Here is a 19,262-nt window from a genome sequence, read left to right as displayed (position 1 = left end):
TGTTTTTTTAGCATCTCTTTACTATTTACCTAAATCTTATCTCCTTTGATAACTTGTTCCATTGCCTGCTAGTTTTAGCCTGTGATCTTCTACCTAAATTTCTGTAGATTTATATAACTTGTACCTTACGTGGAGTTCAGAATTTAAAGAAAAAAATCCTGCATTTTGCTGCCCTCCTGTGGACTGTCCGAGATATGCTACCAGCAATTAAGGACCTTTGCTTTATCACATTCTTGATGAGAGTTAGTGAAGATATATGCTCTAAAAAAGAAAGAAAGATACAGTCTGAAACACATAGTTTTTAAGGTGTCTGCATTTCTATATTTCTTTACTTAAAAGGCTTTGATTATTTGGTCACCAAATAATCCTTTGTATCTATGTGATGGTGCCAGGGAGGATAAGAAAGTCCCCTTTTTATGAATTGAGAAGCAAAGGTGATGATTTACTCAAGTCAAAGAGCCAGTCATTGGTAGCACAGAGACTGAAATCTGAGTCCTCTGCCTTCCAAGGCCTCATGCATAATTCTTTTATCCCCAAGTCATAAACTAGTACACTTCTAAGACTGAAAGAATTCATATTTGTAGATTATTGAGTCATTTTATGAAGGTATAATCACTGCATTTCTTGTGTCACCCCTCAAGAGAGATACATACATGCCTATATAAAACTTGGATCTGAGCTGTATTATGGGGGACAGTCATGATGAGCCCTAAAAGCACACCTAAAATGGCCGCTTTCGGTTCAGCACGTCCCTTTGTTCGCTTCTGAATTTTGCATCATTAGATTGCTGTATAACCTTGGGTTTCACAAAAAAGACCTGGTAGGTGTACTTGTGGTACTATTTAATGAGACGGTAAAGTCTGAGGGAGGAGCGGGCTTAGGGAGAAAAAGAAGTTTGGTTTTAAACACGTTAAGTTTCAGTTGCCTACTGAATGCTTACGTGAGGGTATTGGATAGGCAGTTGGATGTATAGCAACTGCTTATCTCTTGCTGTACACAACTGTCATTGTGGCCAAGGAAGAGCCCAGGCTAGAGATGAAAATCTGTGAGCCGTGGACCTATGAATGTGTTTAAAATCACAAAATTGGATGATGTTACCTCAGTGATTGCATAAAAAGGAAAGTACATCAATGATTAATTACTAGGCATTCCAGCCAACAGTTAGTGGTCAAGAAGAGGAAGAACAGTACAGGAGTAGCCAGTAAGATAAAAAAAAACCAGGCAAGTATTCTGTTCCAGAGCCGAGGGAAGAAAATGTTTCAAGGAGTGGTTAATTGTATCATCATCATTCTTACATCACGTGGGCATATCCTATGAGCTTGAGTTGGATGAAGACAGAGTAAAGCATTGGATTTTGGAACACAGAGGTCACTGGCAGTCTTCTCAAAGTTTTTTTTTTTAATGGTTTGTTGAGGAGATGAGGAGGTGGAGATGGCTACCAACCCTTCCAAGAAGTTTTGCTATGGTGAGGAGCAGAAAAACGGGGTGGTTGCTGGACGGGGATGTGGGCTCAAAGATATTTGGTTTGGGTTTTATTGTTCTAAAAATAAGAGGTACTGCATTGTGTTCCTATAGGAGTGATCCAGTAAAAAGGAAGTTATTGAAGATGCAGAAAAAATTATAAAAGCAAAGCTCTTGAATAAACAGAAGGGGATGGGACCCAAGGCACAAAGGTAGCGTAGAGGGGGTCCTTAGATAGGAGAAGGTACAGCGTGTAGGTAGAGATGTCGGTATAGTGAGACTTCTGATTATTTCTCAGTGGAATAAGAGGCCAGTTGTCAGATGAGTATGAAGAGGGGCAGAGGAAATTGGAGATAACATTGAGAGAGGAAGGGCTGAAAACACTAGACTAAAAATGTGAATTGACTTTAGAGGTTTCTAATTCTGCTAACTGGATAGTTGTCAGTGTCATTAAGAGGAGGAATGTGGAAAAGAAATTATCCATGCATTGATGTAGGGCTGGAAAATAAGTTCAGTGGTAGACGTGTTCATTCCAAGATGCCACTGGTTCCATCAGAAGGTTCATGGTGAGAAGAAAAGTACAAGAATAGAGTCTTAGAAAATACTAACATTTAAGGAGCAGAGCCAGGGAAAGAGTGAGTCAAGAGAGGGGCCTGGGAGAACCAAGAGGGAGCTAGGTCTTGAAGGTCAGAGGAACAGAGGGTTTGAGAAGGAAAAGGAAATTAACAGTATGCTTTGTATTGGCTCCTAAAATACAGATAGCACCAGAAGTGCACAAGCTATTAGGTGGTATTGAGTAACATTTTTTAATTTTAGTATTCGTGACTTATTCTGATTGGCATTGGAAGAATTATATAACCAGCACATCAAACCTGTCATTCTTGAAAAGTGATATTTATTTTCCCTTTTAACATAAATTATTGTAAGATTAAACAATGAGTCCATTTAAAGAAAAACATTGCATAAATAAAGGTACTGATACCTATGGAAAAATTGCAACAGTAATGGATGAGTGAATAGTGTGAAAAGCTCTGGGTTTAACAGTTTAGAAAATCAGTTGGTGACCTCAGTTTATCAAAAGTTTTTTCTGTACAATAGCAAGATATCTATACTAAAACAATAAATTCTAGGATAATAGAAATATTAAAGTGAATGTTCTGTATACAGTTGGATTAATTTGGAGTTAATGGCATGATTCTAAACTATATAACTTGTGTTTCATCCTGTCACTGTGTAACTAAAATAACTTTAAAGCAAGTAGTTAATGATGCCAAGAATCATTCTTTAGATAGCATGTAAATAGTAGTGGTGACTGCAGCCATGAAATAAAAAGACATTACTCCTTGGAAGAAAAGTTATGACCAACCTAGACAGCATATTAAAAAACAGAGGCATTACTTTGCCAACAAAGGTCCGTCTAGTCAAGGCTGTGGTTTTTCTAGTAGTCATGTATGGATGTGAGAATTGGACTATAAAGAAAGCTGAGCACCAAAGAATTGATGCTTTTGAACTGTGGTGTTGGAGAAGACTCTTGAGAGTCCCTTGGACTGCAAGCAGATCCAACCAGTCCATCCTAAAGGAAATCAATCCTGAGTGTTCATTGGAAGGACTGATGCTGAAGCTGAAACTCCAATACTTTGGCCACCTGATGTCAAGCGCTGACTCATTTGAAAAGACCCTGATGCTGGGAAAGATTGAAGGCGGGAGGAGAAGGGGATGACAGAGGATGAGATGGTTGGATGGCATCACCAACTCAATGGACATGCGTTTGGATAAACTCCAGGAGTTGGTGATGGACAGGGAAACCTGGCATGCTGCAGTCCATGGGGTCGCAAAGAGTTGGACACGACTGAGTGACTGAACTGAACTGAAGAAAGACTTTTTTAAAACTTCACTTGTTATGGAAACATAAGAAAGTAGGTGAAAAAAATTTAAAACTTTGGCAGGCTCGTGAAGAAGTAAGGCATTTGTCAGGAGGGTATTCTAAGCCCCTGTATGTAATAAACACTGGGCAAGTGGTTTTATTCTCTGTTTCTGGAACTGTTGGAACTGAGTCACTGCAGCTTGGCTGTGTTGCTCTAAGAGGACTGAGAACGAGAGCAGCAACTATATGGTTACATGAGACACTGCAGTCGCACTTTTTGAAGTCAGCTTCACACTGCAGCTTGTCATTCAGTTATAGAATGCTTTTCTTTAAGAAGTTGCAAATTTATTAAGATAATCTCTCTGAGTTACAGAGTTAGTAACAACTTCATGTGTGCGAATGGTCTTTGCCAGTGTTTGCCATGTTTCTTTGCATGTCCAAAAGAAAGTGAGTTATATTTTTGAGTTTGTAAATTAAGTCTCCAGTTCAGTTCAGTCGCTCAGTCGTGTCCAACTCTTTGCAACCCCATGAATCGCAGCACGCCAGGCCTCCCTGTCCATCACCAACTCCCGGAGTTCACTCAGACTCATGTCCATCCAGTCAGTGATGCCATCCAGCCATCTCATCCTCTGTCGTCCCCTTCTCCTCCTGCCCCCAATCCCTCCCAGCATCAGAGTCTTCCAATGAGTCAACTCTTCGCATGGGGTGGCCAAAATACTGGAGTTTCAGCTTTAGCATCATTCCTTCCAAAGAACACCCAGGACTGATCTCCTTTAGAATGGACTAGTTGGATCTCCTTGCAGTCCAAGGGACTCTCAAGAGTCTTCTCCAACACCACAGTTCAAAAGCATCAATTCTTCGGCACTCAGCCTTCTTCACAGTCCAACTCTCACATCCATACATGACCACAGGAAAAACCACAGCCTTGACTAGACGGACCTTTGTTGGCAAAGTAATGTCTCTGCTTTTGAATATGCTATCTAGGTTGGTCATAACTTTCCTTCCAAGGAGTAAGTGTCTTTTAAATTAAGTCTAGGTCATGTAAATTAAGTCTTCCTCCTTTCTGATGTGTATGTAGTGTGGAAATAACCCACTGGAAGGCATTGTTCATCATATTTTATGATCGCTTCTCTGCCAATAGGATTGGAAAGTTCTACTGAGACATCACCCTTTGTGTTTAGGCTCCATTCTGCATCAGGAACTTTTTCCAACACTCACATCACTGAGGTCACAGTGATGGTACACACCAGCAAGAAAAATGGATGAGCAAGGTGGGGTCTGTTTTATCCAGCCCTCGTTAATCACTGAACAAGATGCGTTTAATGTGGTTTGTCACTGCAGTGGTACATGTCTCCTGATAGGAGCTGAAGGGGGCTAACATTTTGTTATGAATACTTTGTGTGAAGGAAGTTAGGCAAGTTCATTGGATGCTATCTTTCTTTCTATATCTTCAGTATCCGTTCATGATAGCTGATGTTTTGGGGGATATTTCAGTTTGTGACGTTAAGCTTTGCTATCTCATATAGCAAGCATTTGCATGACTCTTCCCTATTCAAAAAATTATTCTAGTTGGCAGAACTTTCTCTCCCTCTCCCTCTCTCACATATACTACAAATCCACGCTACGTTAGAGAGGGCTTTTTTTTTTTTTAGTGACCTATACCTCAGAAAATTCTTTCTGTACATTGTGAACCAACTAGTTGAAATGAATTACTCTGGTGGCTCAGCTGGTAAAGAATCCGCCCACAGTGTGGGAGACCTGGGTTCAGTCCCTGGGTTGGGAAGATCCCCTTGAGAAGGAAAAGGCTACCCACTCCAGTATTCTGGCCTGGAGAATTCCATGGACTATTCCATGGGGTCGCAAAGAGTCGGACACGACTGAGCGACTTTCACTTTTCACCAGTTTTGGAGTTCTTGTTTAAAACAGTGAGTACCACATACTTAAACCCCTTTACAAATATAATCATTGAATGATTTTTTTTTTTTAACTCGGTTCCATGGCCTAATGGAAATACAGTAGTTGGGCCTGATAATCACTAGAAAAGAGCACTGGTGAGATTTAAAATACTCATGACTGAGGAAACCTGGCATGTACATGTGTGTGGTCATATATGTGCTGGTTTGGGTTTTTCCTCCCTTTTTTTCTTTCATTGTTAGTTATTACCAGTAGTTGAATTTGTTTCATACTAAACTTTTGTGTTCTTTGACCAAGAAAATCTCAGTAATCTGTTACTTTTTCTTAACCATCAAAGTTTATTTAATTATGCTATTTAAAATACAAGAGAAATTTAAATCAGAATTCTTAGCTGTTGAAAATAACACAGCTTTGGATTTCTCTTCTCACTTAGTTGATTTTTATAACAACAAATCTAAATTTGACATTCAAAATTTGCCACTCTCAAAGCAGTTTAAGCTGCTTTAGCTGTCAGGCATTACTTAATAATCCAGTGAGATCACAAATATCCAAAGTGATGAATATTTTTTTAAAAAAAGAAAGCATATCACATTTTAGGAGAAAGAGTAGTAGCAGCTGACAGGGAGTGTGGTGTTAATCAAGTCTTCTGATTCCTGATACACCTGTGATAATATAGCCAATTTCCCTTGATGACATGAAATACAACTATAGGAAAACTTAACCAAACAAGTCACCATCTCTCACTGTACACTGCCTAAAAACCATAAATGTTAAAAATTGGGAACGAGCAAAGTCCTGGAAAGTATGTTATTATGTGCAGAGTGGCAACTGAGGTAAATGCCTCCAGGCCAATTTCGTTTGGTGACATAAAGCAAAAGGAAACATTATCATTTATTTTTCTAATGCTTTACACTTGATTTACAGTACACTGGCCATATGGAAGCAACAAGGGCTTCTAATGGTAGGTCCCTTTCCCATTTTGCCTATCTCTGTGCCTCCATATGAGGAAGAGGACCAGAGTTAAGATGTTGATTTTTTTTACTAGATTTTTTTCCTTGACACCAGCAGGTGACTATAAACACTTTCAGCATGAGAAAAGAGAGATAAATATCAACCACAAAGGTTGTGAGTAGCTAAGAAGTTTCCTAAGCCCTCCCCTGTTCCCTCATCCCTGCCCTCTGTGCATAGGCTTATTCTAGGCATTAAGAATTGAATGAAGCCAACTTACTACAAGAGTCTGTGGTTGACTCAAATAGGGGTGCTTAATTTAAGCTCACTGACAACACAGAGACTTTAATATCATTCTCTCCTTTAGAGCATCAGTGGAAATTGTACCAAACCATAACACATGACACACGATGATGCTGTTGTAGACAGCCTGCTTTCTCTACCGCATACACCCTGCTTTCCTGGTTCCATGTGTTTGCTTGTGTCGTTCTCAGTAGTTTTCCCCCATAACTCTCCTTCGTGCCCTCCTTCCCTCCCTAAATAAAAATTCTAATCTTGCCCATCCTTCAAGGCCCACTTCTGCCACACGCCTTACCTGATCCCTTAATCATAAGCAGTGCATGAGCAGTCATCCCACCTGTGTCTCTCCTTCAGCTCCTTGACTTGCCGTTACAGTTATTTGTGTACAAGACAGAGGTCTCCTACAGGACTTTCCTCACTCCTTGAGGGCAGGGACCATTCCTTTTTTCATCTCCGTATGCTGGTCCATGCATTGCACACCCTCCTCCCAGTGTTTAGCCCTGAGAATGTGCTCATATGGCAAATTATCTAATGGCATTCCAAGTTTGAGCTACTGAGAATACCTGGTAATAGACGGTAATGAGCTGTATGCACAGAGCACTTCCTGCCATACATATATAGATCTGTTAAGGCCTGCAGCTCCCACGCCATGGGAGGGGGCAGAGGAAAGGAATTACACGGTCTCACCTGTCCACTAGAAGCTGACACATCTAATAGGTAGCCTGTGTTTCCTACCTCCCGTCTGCACTGTTTTTAATGAAAATTACAAACAAATGTCCTTGTTGACCCTCCTTGAAAAACTAACATTCATAGATAAATCGGTAAGTGTGAGAAATCTATTGGATTTGTTTGCCCAACATTCGGGCTCAAAACCCATTTCCTTAGGCTGAAGTAAAACAGACTTTTAAATTTAATAGTAATAATGGCACCTATGACAGTTAACTTTTTTATGTAGTTGCTGCGTGGGGAAATCTTTCCTAGTAAACTTAATGTTTAAATTCCCTTGTTTAGGGATCTAACCTAATCTTTCCCATTTCTGGAGGAAGTTACAGCACTGGAGAGCTTAGATTCCATCACTGGAGTCGTTTCTTTCACAGCCTGCGTGTCATGGTGTCTGTGTCTCAGCTGGTGCTGACTTTGCACCCTACACTTTAGCCACTTAGGGAATGCCACATGGCAGGACAAGGAGACCAGATTTATAGCTCATTCTCCTTCTTGTCCTCTAAAAGGAGGCAGGGCGTATACGTCTATACAAACCAGTACAAATCAGATTCCCCCACCATGTGTGAACAGTGTTCCCCAGGAGAGAATTTAACTCTAGAATATATAGTAGAAAAGAATTTCTCTCTTATCTCCCCACCCCTGCTCTCATTTCATTTTGAGGTCACATACTTTTCTTTGCTAGTTTTTCTTTTTTAAACTCACTTCTGACTCATTCACCTCACCATGAGGGAATGCCTATATAATCCTGAGGTTGCTGATTTCAAGTCTTTAATATGATCTGTTTTCTCTCTGGCAGTTAAGGTCAGCCAGTACATAGCCATTACTTTTAAACCTCCTGTAAGAATCTCATTCAGCAGGAACTGAACTGCTGAATGAGAACAAGTCTGAGCCATTGCGGCTGTTGAAATGCTTTCTCTCATGTTTCTAAGCGGAGGACAGCCCAGGGTAGAGGAGGCGAGGCAGATTCTCTTGTCTCAGGGTCACTTAAATTCAAGGAGTTCTGTGTGCTTATGTTCACTGTGGTTTCAGCAGTGGTGTTTACTCAGACTCCTCTTACTATTGGACAGTAGCTTACCTATTTCAGGTAAAGAACCTAGATGCAGAGAGTCGATTTGCCCAAGTTCATATGGTAAGGCTGTATCTAGGCAGGATTTGTGTTAATACCATGGAATGCTTCTTTTTAGAACAAGGTCTATAAGACTTTGAGGTAGAAATCATAAAGGAATCCGTTTGCAGTAAGGCTTCTTCTTCATTATTACCTGTGCTCAGTGTGGTCCCAAGCCCCACATGCCGCCCACAGTGAAATTTTCCTAGTGGTATTTTAAAGTAATCTTTGTAAAGGAACTGTACTCCAATAAAATTTAATTTAAAAAATAATAATCTTGCTTAGCAATGGTGATTAACTCAAAGATACACTTTTGTCCACTTCACAATGTATCTTACCATTTTTCCTAAAAGATAGATTTCTTAACTAGAGAAATAAATAGAAAATTAGTTACTTGCTCTTACAAAATTTTGATGCCTCAGTTTTGTAGCATTTCTTTATTATAACAAACCCTAAGGAACCCTAAAGGATTCCTAATCCACCCAGGATTCTCTTTACCAACTTATGAGATTCAAAAGAGAAGAATTCTTTTTAATAAGTAGGTGGTTTCCCAACTCCAGTTGAAAAATAATCTCCTAAGACCTTTGTAAACAGAATTAACAAGAGAAAATAGGAGATTTCTTTAACCCTAGTCATGATAGGAGTTCCCGAGAACTTAGTTTACTCTGAAAATCTGTTTAGCCACAGAATAAATTGTGCCTTTCTCCCTCAGGAGACTTAGGCTTAGACATGGTGTATTAAATATTTAGTCGTTTTCCAGCATACCCTTGTAGGGGAGGTTAATATTAATAACCCAATTTATACAGGCAGTACTCTTAACTGCAAAAAAAGGATGTTGATAAGTTTAAGATCTCATAGTTTTTCCAGAACCAGAAATACTTTGAAGTTTCATGCTTAGTTCAGTCAGTTCAGTTCAGTTGCTCAGCCATGTCCGACTCTTTGCGACCCCACAGACTGCAGCACGCCAGGCCTCCCTGTCCATCATCAACTCCCGGAGTTTACTCAAACTCATGTCCATTGAGTCAGTGATGCCATCCAACCATCTCGTCCTCTGTCATCCCCTTCTCCTCCCGCCTTAAGTCTTTCCCACCATCAGGGTCTCTTCAAATGAGTCAGTTCTTTGCATCAGGTGGCCAAAGTATTGGAGTTTCAGCTTCAGCATCAGTCCTTCCAATGAATATTCAGGACTGATCTCCTTTAGGATGGACTGGTTGGATCTGCTTGCAGTCCAAGGGACTCTCCAGAGTCTTCTCCAACACCACAGTTCAAAAGCATCAAATCTTCAACGCTCAACTTTCTTTATAGTCCAACTCTCACATCCATACATGACTACTGGAGAAACCGTAGCTTTGACTGGATGGACCTTTGTTGACAAAGTAATGTCTCTGCTTTTTAATATGCTTTCTAGGTTGGTCATAACTTTTCTTCCAAGGAGCAAGCATCTTCTAACTTCATGGCTGCAGTCACCATCTGCAGTGATTTTGGAGCCCAAAAAAATAAAGTCTCTCACTGTTTCCATTGCTTCCCCATCTATTTGCCATGAAATAATGGGACCACATGACATGATCTTAGTTTTCTGAATGCTAAGTTGCTATTGCCTTATCCTCTCTTGCTTGTGTGTATGCTAAGTTGCTTCAGTCATGTCCAACTTTTTGCAACCCTATGGACTAAAACCTGCCAGGCTCCTCTGTCCCTGGGATTCTCCAGGCAAGAGTACTGGAGTGAGTTTCCATGCCCTCCAGGGAATCTTCCCTACCCAGGAATCGAACCCTCATCTCTTATATCTCCTGCATATCCTCTCTTAATTCTAAGAAAAACCAGACTGCCAGGATTTGAATCGGGTGCTAAATTCTTTGCAAGCAAATACAGAACATTAAGCAGAGGACAGTGTTTCCATTTTCATCTGGGACCTTGTTATATAGAGCATTTCATTTAAATCATGAAGTCCCCCCCCACAAAAAAAAGCCTATCAAGGTTAGTCTAAGCCACAGAATCTCCTCATTTTTGCATCAGCAAGAAATAATAGCCATATGCACAGAAGATACTTGTTACTTTTTAGGTATCTTTCCATTTTTCCTTCTTCGACATTTCCTATTTCTTTAATGAGAACATTATCTCTACCTTTGCTGAGAAGACAAGCAATATTTTTCTTATATAGGCAACTGTTTTCAGTTCCTCTTTAGCTGGAGTAGACCTGTACTATAGTCCAAAGAATAGATACATTTATTTTTTCTGAAGTTCCTCAGTTCTGCCTCCGGCAACTGGAAGGAGTCATTCAAGAATTAGGCAATATGACTTTGTGTGATTAGACTAGTTAATCATGGAAATCACACCAGAATACTAAACCAGTCTGGTTTTAACCATCAACCTAAGAAAATTCATATCAACAGTTCTAATTTGAAAACATGTAATTTTTACTTGATCATTTTGATTTTGCCTACTTCCAAGAAATAGCTTAAAATAAACTACTTATTCCCTTAATTCCCCTATTTCTCCCTGATCCCCTTTTATACCCTCTCCCTCAGAGGTGCTGGCCCCGATTTCCTGAGTTGGAGGGCAGGACATTCTTAGAATTCACGAGGCTTGCTTCAAGAGGGTGTCTGCTTTAAGGTCATGCAGAAGGACTAATTTTAGCTTCAGGATCTTATGCATATCATATCTTATAAATGACCTATAAAGCATTTTTAAATATTGCAGACATTTAAAAAGATGAAACCAATTAAATTTTTATAATAGAGGGTGGGAGAGAAAAATAAGAGATGCAAAGGTTGGAGGACAAAATCAACTGCAGGAAACACAGCTAGGATTTCACCGGGTTCCAGAGTTAAATGGTCTGTCCTTTTGCTTTACCCGGCTTGTGTCAAGGTGAATAATGCTTTAGAGGCAAATTCACCAAAGTTAAAGACAGAGAACATTCACTAGGAACAGTGTATGTTTTAAATTATCAGTATCATTGTCATTATTTTCTTTGCTCTCTGCTTTAATAGTCATGCTTATTTATATCCTAATTAAAAATTGCTTCTAAGAGACATTCTATTCTTCATAGTAAAGTTCAGACAGTTGGGTGTATGGACTTGTTGTCATTGCTTTGTTTTATTTTAATGCTCATGTGCTTGGTTTCCCACATTTACCTACAAGGGCTCAGTGGGGAAGACAGAAGTGGAGGCAACTCTGCAACCTCTGGCCTCTCAGGAGAATCTGGAGAAAGAAAGCAGCTACCATTGCTCTTTATGGTTTCTTTCCTGGTAGCCCTCCAGGGCCCACATACACTCCACCCTTTCCATCTCTGTCAAATTGTACTTCTCATGGCCTCCCAATCACAAATGAGAATCCCTATTCCTGTTGCTTTGCTCAGCACATTATTCCTCCCTACCTAGAATGCCAACTTCTTGACTTTTTTTTTTTTTTTTTTTTTTAACTTAAAGAGGTAGTATTGACTGGGGGGAAGCCAAGAAGCTTTGTAGTAAAATAGAACTGATTCATATCCCAGATCTACCACTTAGTTATATTTGACCTCAGACAAGTTACTTAATCTCATGGAGAATCAGTTTGTCTGTAAAATTAATATTTCATAGGGTGTTTTTGAGGCATAAGTGGGGGAAAAAATGCAAAAGTACTGAAGAAATACTGGTGCCCTTCCTTGTAATTGCCCCTTTTTAAAGTTGTGTTTTTAAGTCCTACGTATTCTTCACAATTCAAGATCTCCCCACTCAAAGCTCATTCTCGGAAGCACCTGCTGGGCACAGTAGACCAGTTCATTAGTGTTTGTTGTCTTTCTTTAGTGTCTCCCCAGGTTGCTTGTTAAATTTCTTGAGAGCTAAAGCTCTCTTGAGACAGAGAGTCTTCAGTTTCTGGCGTAACCTTGTTGAAAATAACCTCATATGTATGATAGTGTAGAATTGGGAAATGGAAAGTGACTCCCAAAGTATGCAGTTCCCCGCTCTCTCTAAACTAGTAAGTTGGGAAAGGCTTTGAGTCCTTTATGTGTTTTTGGTACAATGAGGGAAATGACTGAGTAGCACTTTCTGAAATTACAGAATCTGAAGGGGAGTCATCAGATCCAGAAAGACTTCCTGTATTCCCATTGCTACAAAGACACTTGATTGGGTACATACATCTCTTTGAGGCAACATTCTCTTTTAAAAGGAAAAAAAAAAAAGCTTTTAGAACATGTTTGGATGTTCCGATAAAGGAGAAAAGTTACTTACACACTCTTATTCAGAGAAGTGTCCTGTAATAGGATGTAGGCTTCTACTGAATATGCATCTTCTGCAACAACGCACATGGAACATGAGGAGACCTGTTCAGCCAGCCAGATCTCCACCAAAGACACAGCATCTGGTAATACATTCCTCTCCCCAGAGAATGACTATCAAGTGGAGCTAAATAGTGGCTCTGTATCTCTATTAACACATGGTTCTCTAATAAGGTCAAAGCTCTTTGACTCCTGGGCAAAATGGTATCAAGAGGTCATGCTTACTATACATGTCAGAAAGTATTGGGTTGGTACAGAAGTAATTGTGGTTTCAGGCCATGAATTTTAAATCGTTACAACTAGGCGCAAACACATCTTTACTAATCAAAATAGAAACCATTACAATCAACACATTTTTGCCAATGAGAAACAAGTTTGTTTATTCCTGTAGCATAAAAATCTGTGCTTTGGGATTTGACAAACTCTTGGAAAGCATTTTCTGCCTCCTGCTGGTTGTGGAAGCGTTTTCCCTGCAAAAAGTTGTTGAGATACTTGGAAGTGGTAGTTGGCTGGCTAGAGGTCAGGTAAATACGGCAGATGAGGCCAGTTCACTCAGCCTTTGAAGCACTGGTTTTGCAGCGCGCAGCTGGGCATTGTTGTGACAAAGATCGGGCCCATTCTTTTGACCAGTACCAGCTGCAGGCGTTGCAGTTTTCCATGCATCTCATCGATTTGCTGAGCATACTTCTCAGATGTAATGGTTTCACCAAGATTCAGAAAGCTATGTTAGATCAGATGGGCAGCAGACCACCAAACAGTGACCATCACTTTTTAGTGCAAGTTTGGCTTTGGGAAGTGCTTTGGAACGTCTTCTCTGTCCAACCAGTGAGCTGTTCATCGCTACTCACTGGTTAGAGCAGTCATAAAATCCACTTTTCATCACATGTCACAATCCGATTGAGAAATTGTTGGTTCACTGTTGGATAGAATAAGAGAAGACAGCACTTCAAAACTATGATTTTTTTGATTTTCAGTCAGATCATGAGGCACCCATTTATCTAGCTTTTCACCTTTCCAATTTGCTTCAAATGCCGAATGACTGTGGAATGGTTGACGTTGAGTTCCTCAGCTCCTTCTCGTATAGTTCAAATGCCGAATGACTGTGGAATGGTTGACGTTGAGTTCCTCAGCTCCTTCTCGTATAGTTCAAATGCCGAATGACTGTGGAATGGTTGACGTTGAGTTCCTCAGCTCCTCATATAGTTCTAAGAGAATCAGCTTCAGTGATTGCCTTCGGTTGGTCGTCGTCAGCTTCCAGTGGCCAGTCACCACGTTCCTCATCTTCAGGGCTCCCATCTCCTTTACAAAACTTGTTGAACCACCACTGCGCTGTACGTTTGTTAGCAGTTCCTGAGCCAAGTGCATTGTTGATGTTGTGAGTTGTCTTTGCTGCTTTACGACCCATTTTGAACTTGAATGAAAAAACCGGTTGAATTTGCTTTTTTGTCTAACATTTCTGTAGTCTAAAATAAATATAAAATAAGCAGTAACTAGTAAGTCATTAGCCAAAAAAAACATAAAGTGAGAAATTCATATAAAAATGATGAATAAATACATTTATTTAAGAATGTATTGTAATACCAACTGGCAGAGTTCAGCAGTGCAAAACCACAGTTACTTTTGTACAACCTAGTATCACCCAGTGCTATGAGTACATTCAAATATGACATTTAATGCTTAGATAAATTGTTACTGGGCTTCCCAGGTGGTGCCAGTGGTAAAGAACCCGAAGATCCCTTGGAGTAGGAAATAGCAACCCCACTCTAGTAGTCTTGCCTGAAATTCCCCGCCATGGGCAGAAGAGCCTAGCGGGCTGCAGTCCGTGGGACTGCAAAAAGTCAGTCACAACTGAGCCAACACACACATGCTTCCCTTGTGGTTCATACAGTAAAGAATCCACCTGCAAGGCAGAAGACCAGGTTCACTCCCTGGGTCGGATGATCCCCTGGAGAAGGAAATGGCAACCCACTCCAGTATTCTTGCCTGGAGAATCCCCATGGACAGAGGAGCCTGGCGGGCTACAGTCCATGGGGTTGCAAAGAGTCAGACACACGACTAAGCGACTGACACTTTGACACATGATCAAAATTTGTTTTCCAAAAGAAAAATAGGCACCTGTGTGATCTGACAGTCACAGATATGGCTTCTCTGCCACCACTATCCCCCTCCAGGTCCTTGGTTTTTAATTTCTAATCCTTTACCTTTTAGTCTTTCACTTTAAGCTATAATGCAAGAATGGTATACTCTTCTGCTATAATTCATCTATCTCCAGACTTGTTCAGATACTCATCTGTCATTTCTCACCTTCGAAAGGCACATAGAAGGAAAACCACTTTTTTTTTTTTTATGATGTTTCTGACTTTCAGAGAAGTGTTTCACAATCATTCATTAAGAATGGAAGGAGATCTTGGGACTTTGTCCTTAGAGCTTTTCCCCCAAATACTTACAGTAGCCTAACAGGTGAAACTTGAACTTAAGTGCAAAATCGTGAATCACAGCTATGACCTGGCTTTAAAAAGGGCACTTTTCTCCTGCTGAAGAAAAACGCAACGGTCACCTTTTTGCTCTTCCTGATACTTGGGGACCTTGAGCTGTGGGACTACACAAGAGAGGTTTCTAATGTGCTCTGTCTGTGTCTCTTGTCATTGAGGTAATTGTCATGCGAAAACCCTGGACAACAGCCATGACAAACAGAAGTATTTTGACAAGTCACAGTCACTGGATGCTGCTGAAGAAGAGCCCTCTGAGGCAGGGACAGAGGAGGACCCTGTGCTGTCTGTTGAGGATTCAGGGAGGGACTCAGATGTCCTTAGGCTTGAAAGTAAGTTGCTTTGACCTGAGCTCTGTTCCTGGGGTAGAATCAACTCTCAAGCTTGGAGCTTAACTTAGGCTTTTCTTTCCTCTCAAACATTTGTTTCTTTAACAGTCACTTACTACACTGTAGAATCATGAGGGTGACCCCAGATTGGGAGGCAGAAGACAAGCTATAATGTGAAATTGCTCTTCATACTTCTTTTCTCTCCACCTCAGCATCTTCGTTTACTGACCCAATTTGATTTATGTACCGGTCTTCTTAATGTCATTAGTCTATTGAGTAAATCATCGAAAAAAGAAAGCACATTGTATTTACACTAACCCAGTAAAATTTAAAGATTTGAAATAATGGGCATACTTAGCAGGCCCTCTTTTAAAATTCCATTTTATGATCACATTTTGAGCTGTGCTGTGCTGAAAAGTTCTTAAGATGTATCAGTCTGTTTATAATTACCAAAATCAGTGACTTCATTCATCCTACCCTAACCTCTTCACTGCCTTTGGAACTCTGCACAGCTCCCCAGTGGGAGCTCCTTCCTTTTCCTCTATGCTTCTGGGATATCACTTGATCTTGGTTCTCTTCCTGTCCTCACAATATCTTTTTTCAATTTCATTCACTTATTCTTTACTTTGTCCTGTATTTTTTTTTTTTTACCCAGGATCTTAACCTTGGTCTTCTTTTCTTAGTCCCCTCTTTGTTATCTCTTGGCCTTTGAGATGCATTGGAGTACACCAGTGTCTCTAAATCCGTACTTTCAGCCAAGACACTCTCTGTGACCCCAGATCTTACTTCTGTCTTTTTAGTGTTCTATCTGGATGTACCACAGGCACTTCACATGTAACAGATCTAAAATTGAACTTGTCCTCATTTTGTCCTATTTCCTGAACTGCTTCTGATTGCTGTATTCCTGCTTCCTGTGAATGGCACAGCTTACCCGGTCACCACTACATCCAGTCAATCCCTAAGACCTGGTAAACTTCCCGTCTCTCTATCTGTTCCTTCTGTCACTGTCTGCGTTATGACTCTCTTCATTTGTGTCTGGGCTGTTAACAGTAGCTTCATGATCGGCCCCCACTATATCTAGTCCTTTACTTCAGTCATGTGTGGAGAGAGTGAGAGAGGTGGGTGGGTATGTGTGTATGTGAGGGAGAGAGAATACATATAATTGGTATACAATTTAAAAAGCAGAAATAACCTGTTACCAATTTCTTGTGTCCAAGGAGTGGTTTCTAAAATCAGACCTGATCTGGTAAGTTGCCTATGCTTAAAATGTTCTGTGGTTCTCTGTTATCTATAATTCTGTGCAGTCGCTCAGTCGTGTCTGACTCTTTGCGACCCCATGGCCTGTAGCCTGCCAGGCTCCTCTGTCCATGGAATGCAAGGACATTGGAGTGGATAGCCGTTCCCTTCTCCAGAGTATCTTCCCAACCCAGGGTTCGAAGCCAGGTCTCCCACATTGCAGGCAGATTCTTTACCATCGGAGCCACCAGAGAAGCCCACCTGTTACCTATAGGAAGAATCCAAATGTCTTAATGTGGGATATGAGGCAGTTTGGCCCTTGATTCTGTCTCCAACTGTACTGTCTACTGGTGCTCTATACCATGGGGAATGCAAACCTTTCCCTATCTCCCTCACAGGCCATGCTGCTTTGAGCCCCCATTCCTTTGCAGAGGCTGGGAAGGGCCCCTCTACACACTGCTGTTTATAGACAGCCCCTGTGCATCTCCAAGTTCAGCTCGAATGTTGTCTTCTCTGTGCAGCTTTCACAAAGGTCGCCAAGAGTTCAGTTGCTTCGTTTGCTGTCTTGTTCCTACTTTTTGTCAAGACACATTTTATGTAGTGTTAAATGCTTGTATGACTTATGTTCCATCAAACAACGGGCTTCTTATATATTGTGTCCTATGTAACTGTATATTCCTGTGTACAGTAAATGTTTGTTAGAGAAGTGAAGTGTGGCCTTTGCCTTCCTGCATAGATTGGATGAACATAGCTAGCAATTACAAAATCTTATGTTTCCTTCTAAGTGGTATATTATATATGAAAAAACGGTGTCTAAGAGAAAGAAGCAAGCTAGACCTCAAAGGGGGATGTTGCGACCTTCACTTCTGTAGGTTTAGAAAATTAGTTTCATCTCTTCTACCAGGAATCGTGGGCTTTAAGGAACTTAATTTCCCATTTACCTACTCAGAAGAGACTGACTTAAACCAGATGGCCACTGTGTTCATTCACAGTGGGGCTACACCTCTCTGGTGCCCAGGAGCCTCATGTCTCTCTGGCATCAGGTACTCACACAACCACATGAACTGAGATTGTTTGATAAACTCAGAATCAACAAAAATAAAACTGAGTAGTGATCAAGGGGTGTTTTTTTCAGCTTACAGAAACTGACACTATTCCAATATGCCTCCTTAATGACTGTGATACTCATGACTACCAAATTAGAATCTTTCCCTAGGACAGTTCAGAAAAAACCCAGCCAGAAGCTTACTGTGTGACCCTTCACCTTCTGAATACGTCATTGCTTGAGGCAGGTAACCTAGTATTGAAGTTTCTTTAGTTCCATGTTTCCCCCATAGTCCATTCCATCCCCCATACTTGGGACACTGCACGGTTGCCCTGTTGCCAGGTCCCTTTAGCGCTCTGCACACTGTCTCTTAGGGTGTGTTTTTATAGGGTGTTTTTAGGGTGTTATAGGGTGTTTTTAGGTTTTTAGGGTGTAATTATAGTATGGTGATGAGTCTTAACTAGTTTTACTCTTAGATACTAACGTTTTTTGTTTTTTTAAAAAACCATGTCTGAATTCAGGGAGTACATTCTTCTTTTCTCTAGATACTGACAAGTCCACAGGGACCACAGTCATGGTATAAGTTACCACGTTTATACCAGTAAGCTTCCTATAGTGTGGTTAGGAGAAAGATTCTATATTTTAATTTAAATAGTGTGGTATAGTAAAAGTCAAGCATAGACGTTAAAAGTTTTTTTAAAACTCTGTTTTTGGAGGGAAATAAATACAAATAGTTAAGCCCTCTCCAGTAACCATAAATTATTATGATAGTTACTACCTTTTTGTGATACTTTATAATTTACAAAGTGTTATATGTTATGTATTAACTTTGTGAAATAGATATTATTAGCTCATCTTCTGGTTGAGAAAACTGAGACTCAGAGAAGTTAGGTACCTTGCCTCACATCTTTAGTAGGTGGTGTATAACTAAAACTCATCCTTGGCCCTTCTGCCTTCATACCTGCGTCATTTGCCTGTGGTTCTCAGACAGAGGGGGTTGATAGATTAGAACTTTATTTTTTAATTTGTAAGGTCATTTTTGAGGAAAACTAGCATTTGCTGTTACCATTATTTTATATATGTATATAAAAACATTTTACTGTCAAAGAAGTACAAAGACCATGTTAGAATAAAGATAGTCTTCCTCAAAAATGGACAGTTGGCAGCTTTACACCAACAAATGTGTATCTGGACATAAGTGTGTGTGTATATGTACTATAACTTTAGATATATTTTCTTTTTTCGTTATTATTTTTTTATTGATTCTTTTTTTTATCTAACCATACCAAACGGTATGTGGGATCTTAGTTTTCCGACCAGGGCTCAAACCTGTGCCCCTGCAGTGGGCGTGTAAAGTCCTAACCACTGGACGCAGGGAAGCCCTGTGTATGTTCTTTTTTGTTTCTCATTTTGCTAAGGATTGATGAAAAGTGTGTCACTGATTAACCTTTGCAAAACCATTGCTTTAATACCTCAGTATCTAGTCCTGAACCCCTCCCCCGGTAACCTTATCTGTAGGTTTTGTAGTCAGAGATTTTGTTACCATGTCTGCCACCTACTAGCTGTTAAATCTTGGGCAAGTTACTTAATCTT

At 40.3% G+C, this 19,262-nt stretch overlaps 1 protein-coding gene across 5 annotated transcripts in view; it reads left to right on the top strand.

Moving 5' to 3' along the window:
- Positions 1 to 19,262, top strand: part of TTC17 (tetratricopeptide repeat domain 17) — a 126,458-nt gene that overhangs the window by 60,314 nt on the left and 46,882 nt on the right. For 4 of the 5 annotated variants that reach the window (XM_025266200.3, XM_025266204.3, XM_006067223.4 and 1 more), the window contains one exon: positions 15,221 to 15,391. The exons of the other annotated variant lie outside the window; for it this stretch is intronic. In XM_025266200.3, the coding sequence (XP_025121985.3) occupies positions 15,221 to 15,391 (171 nt within the window). The remainder of the gene's footprint in view (positions 1 to 15,220; positions 15,392 to 19,262) is intronic. 5 annotated transcript variants of the gene reach the window in all.

This window comes from Bubalus bubalis, chromosome 16, assembly GCF_019923935.1.
Source record: "Bubalus bubalis isolate 160015118507 breed Murrah chromosome 16, NDDB_SH_1, whole genome shotgun sequence".
Lineage (NCBI taxonomy): Eukaryota > Metazoa > Chordata > Mammalia > Artiodactyla > Bovidae > Bubalus > Bubalus bubalis.
The sequence above is the reverse complement of the archived record's forward strand: the minus strand, read 5'-3'. Positions and strand labels throughout refer to the sequence as shown.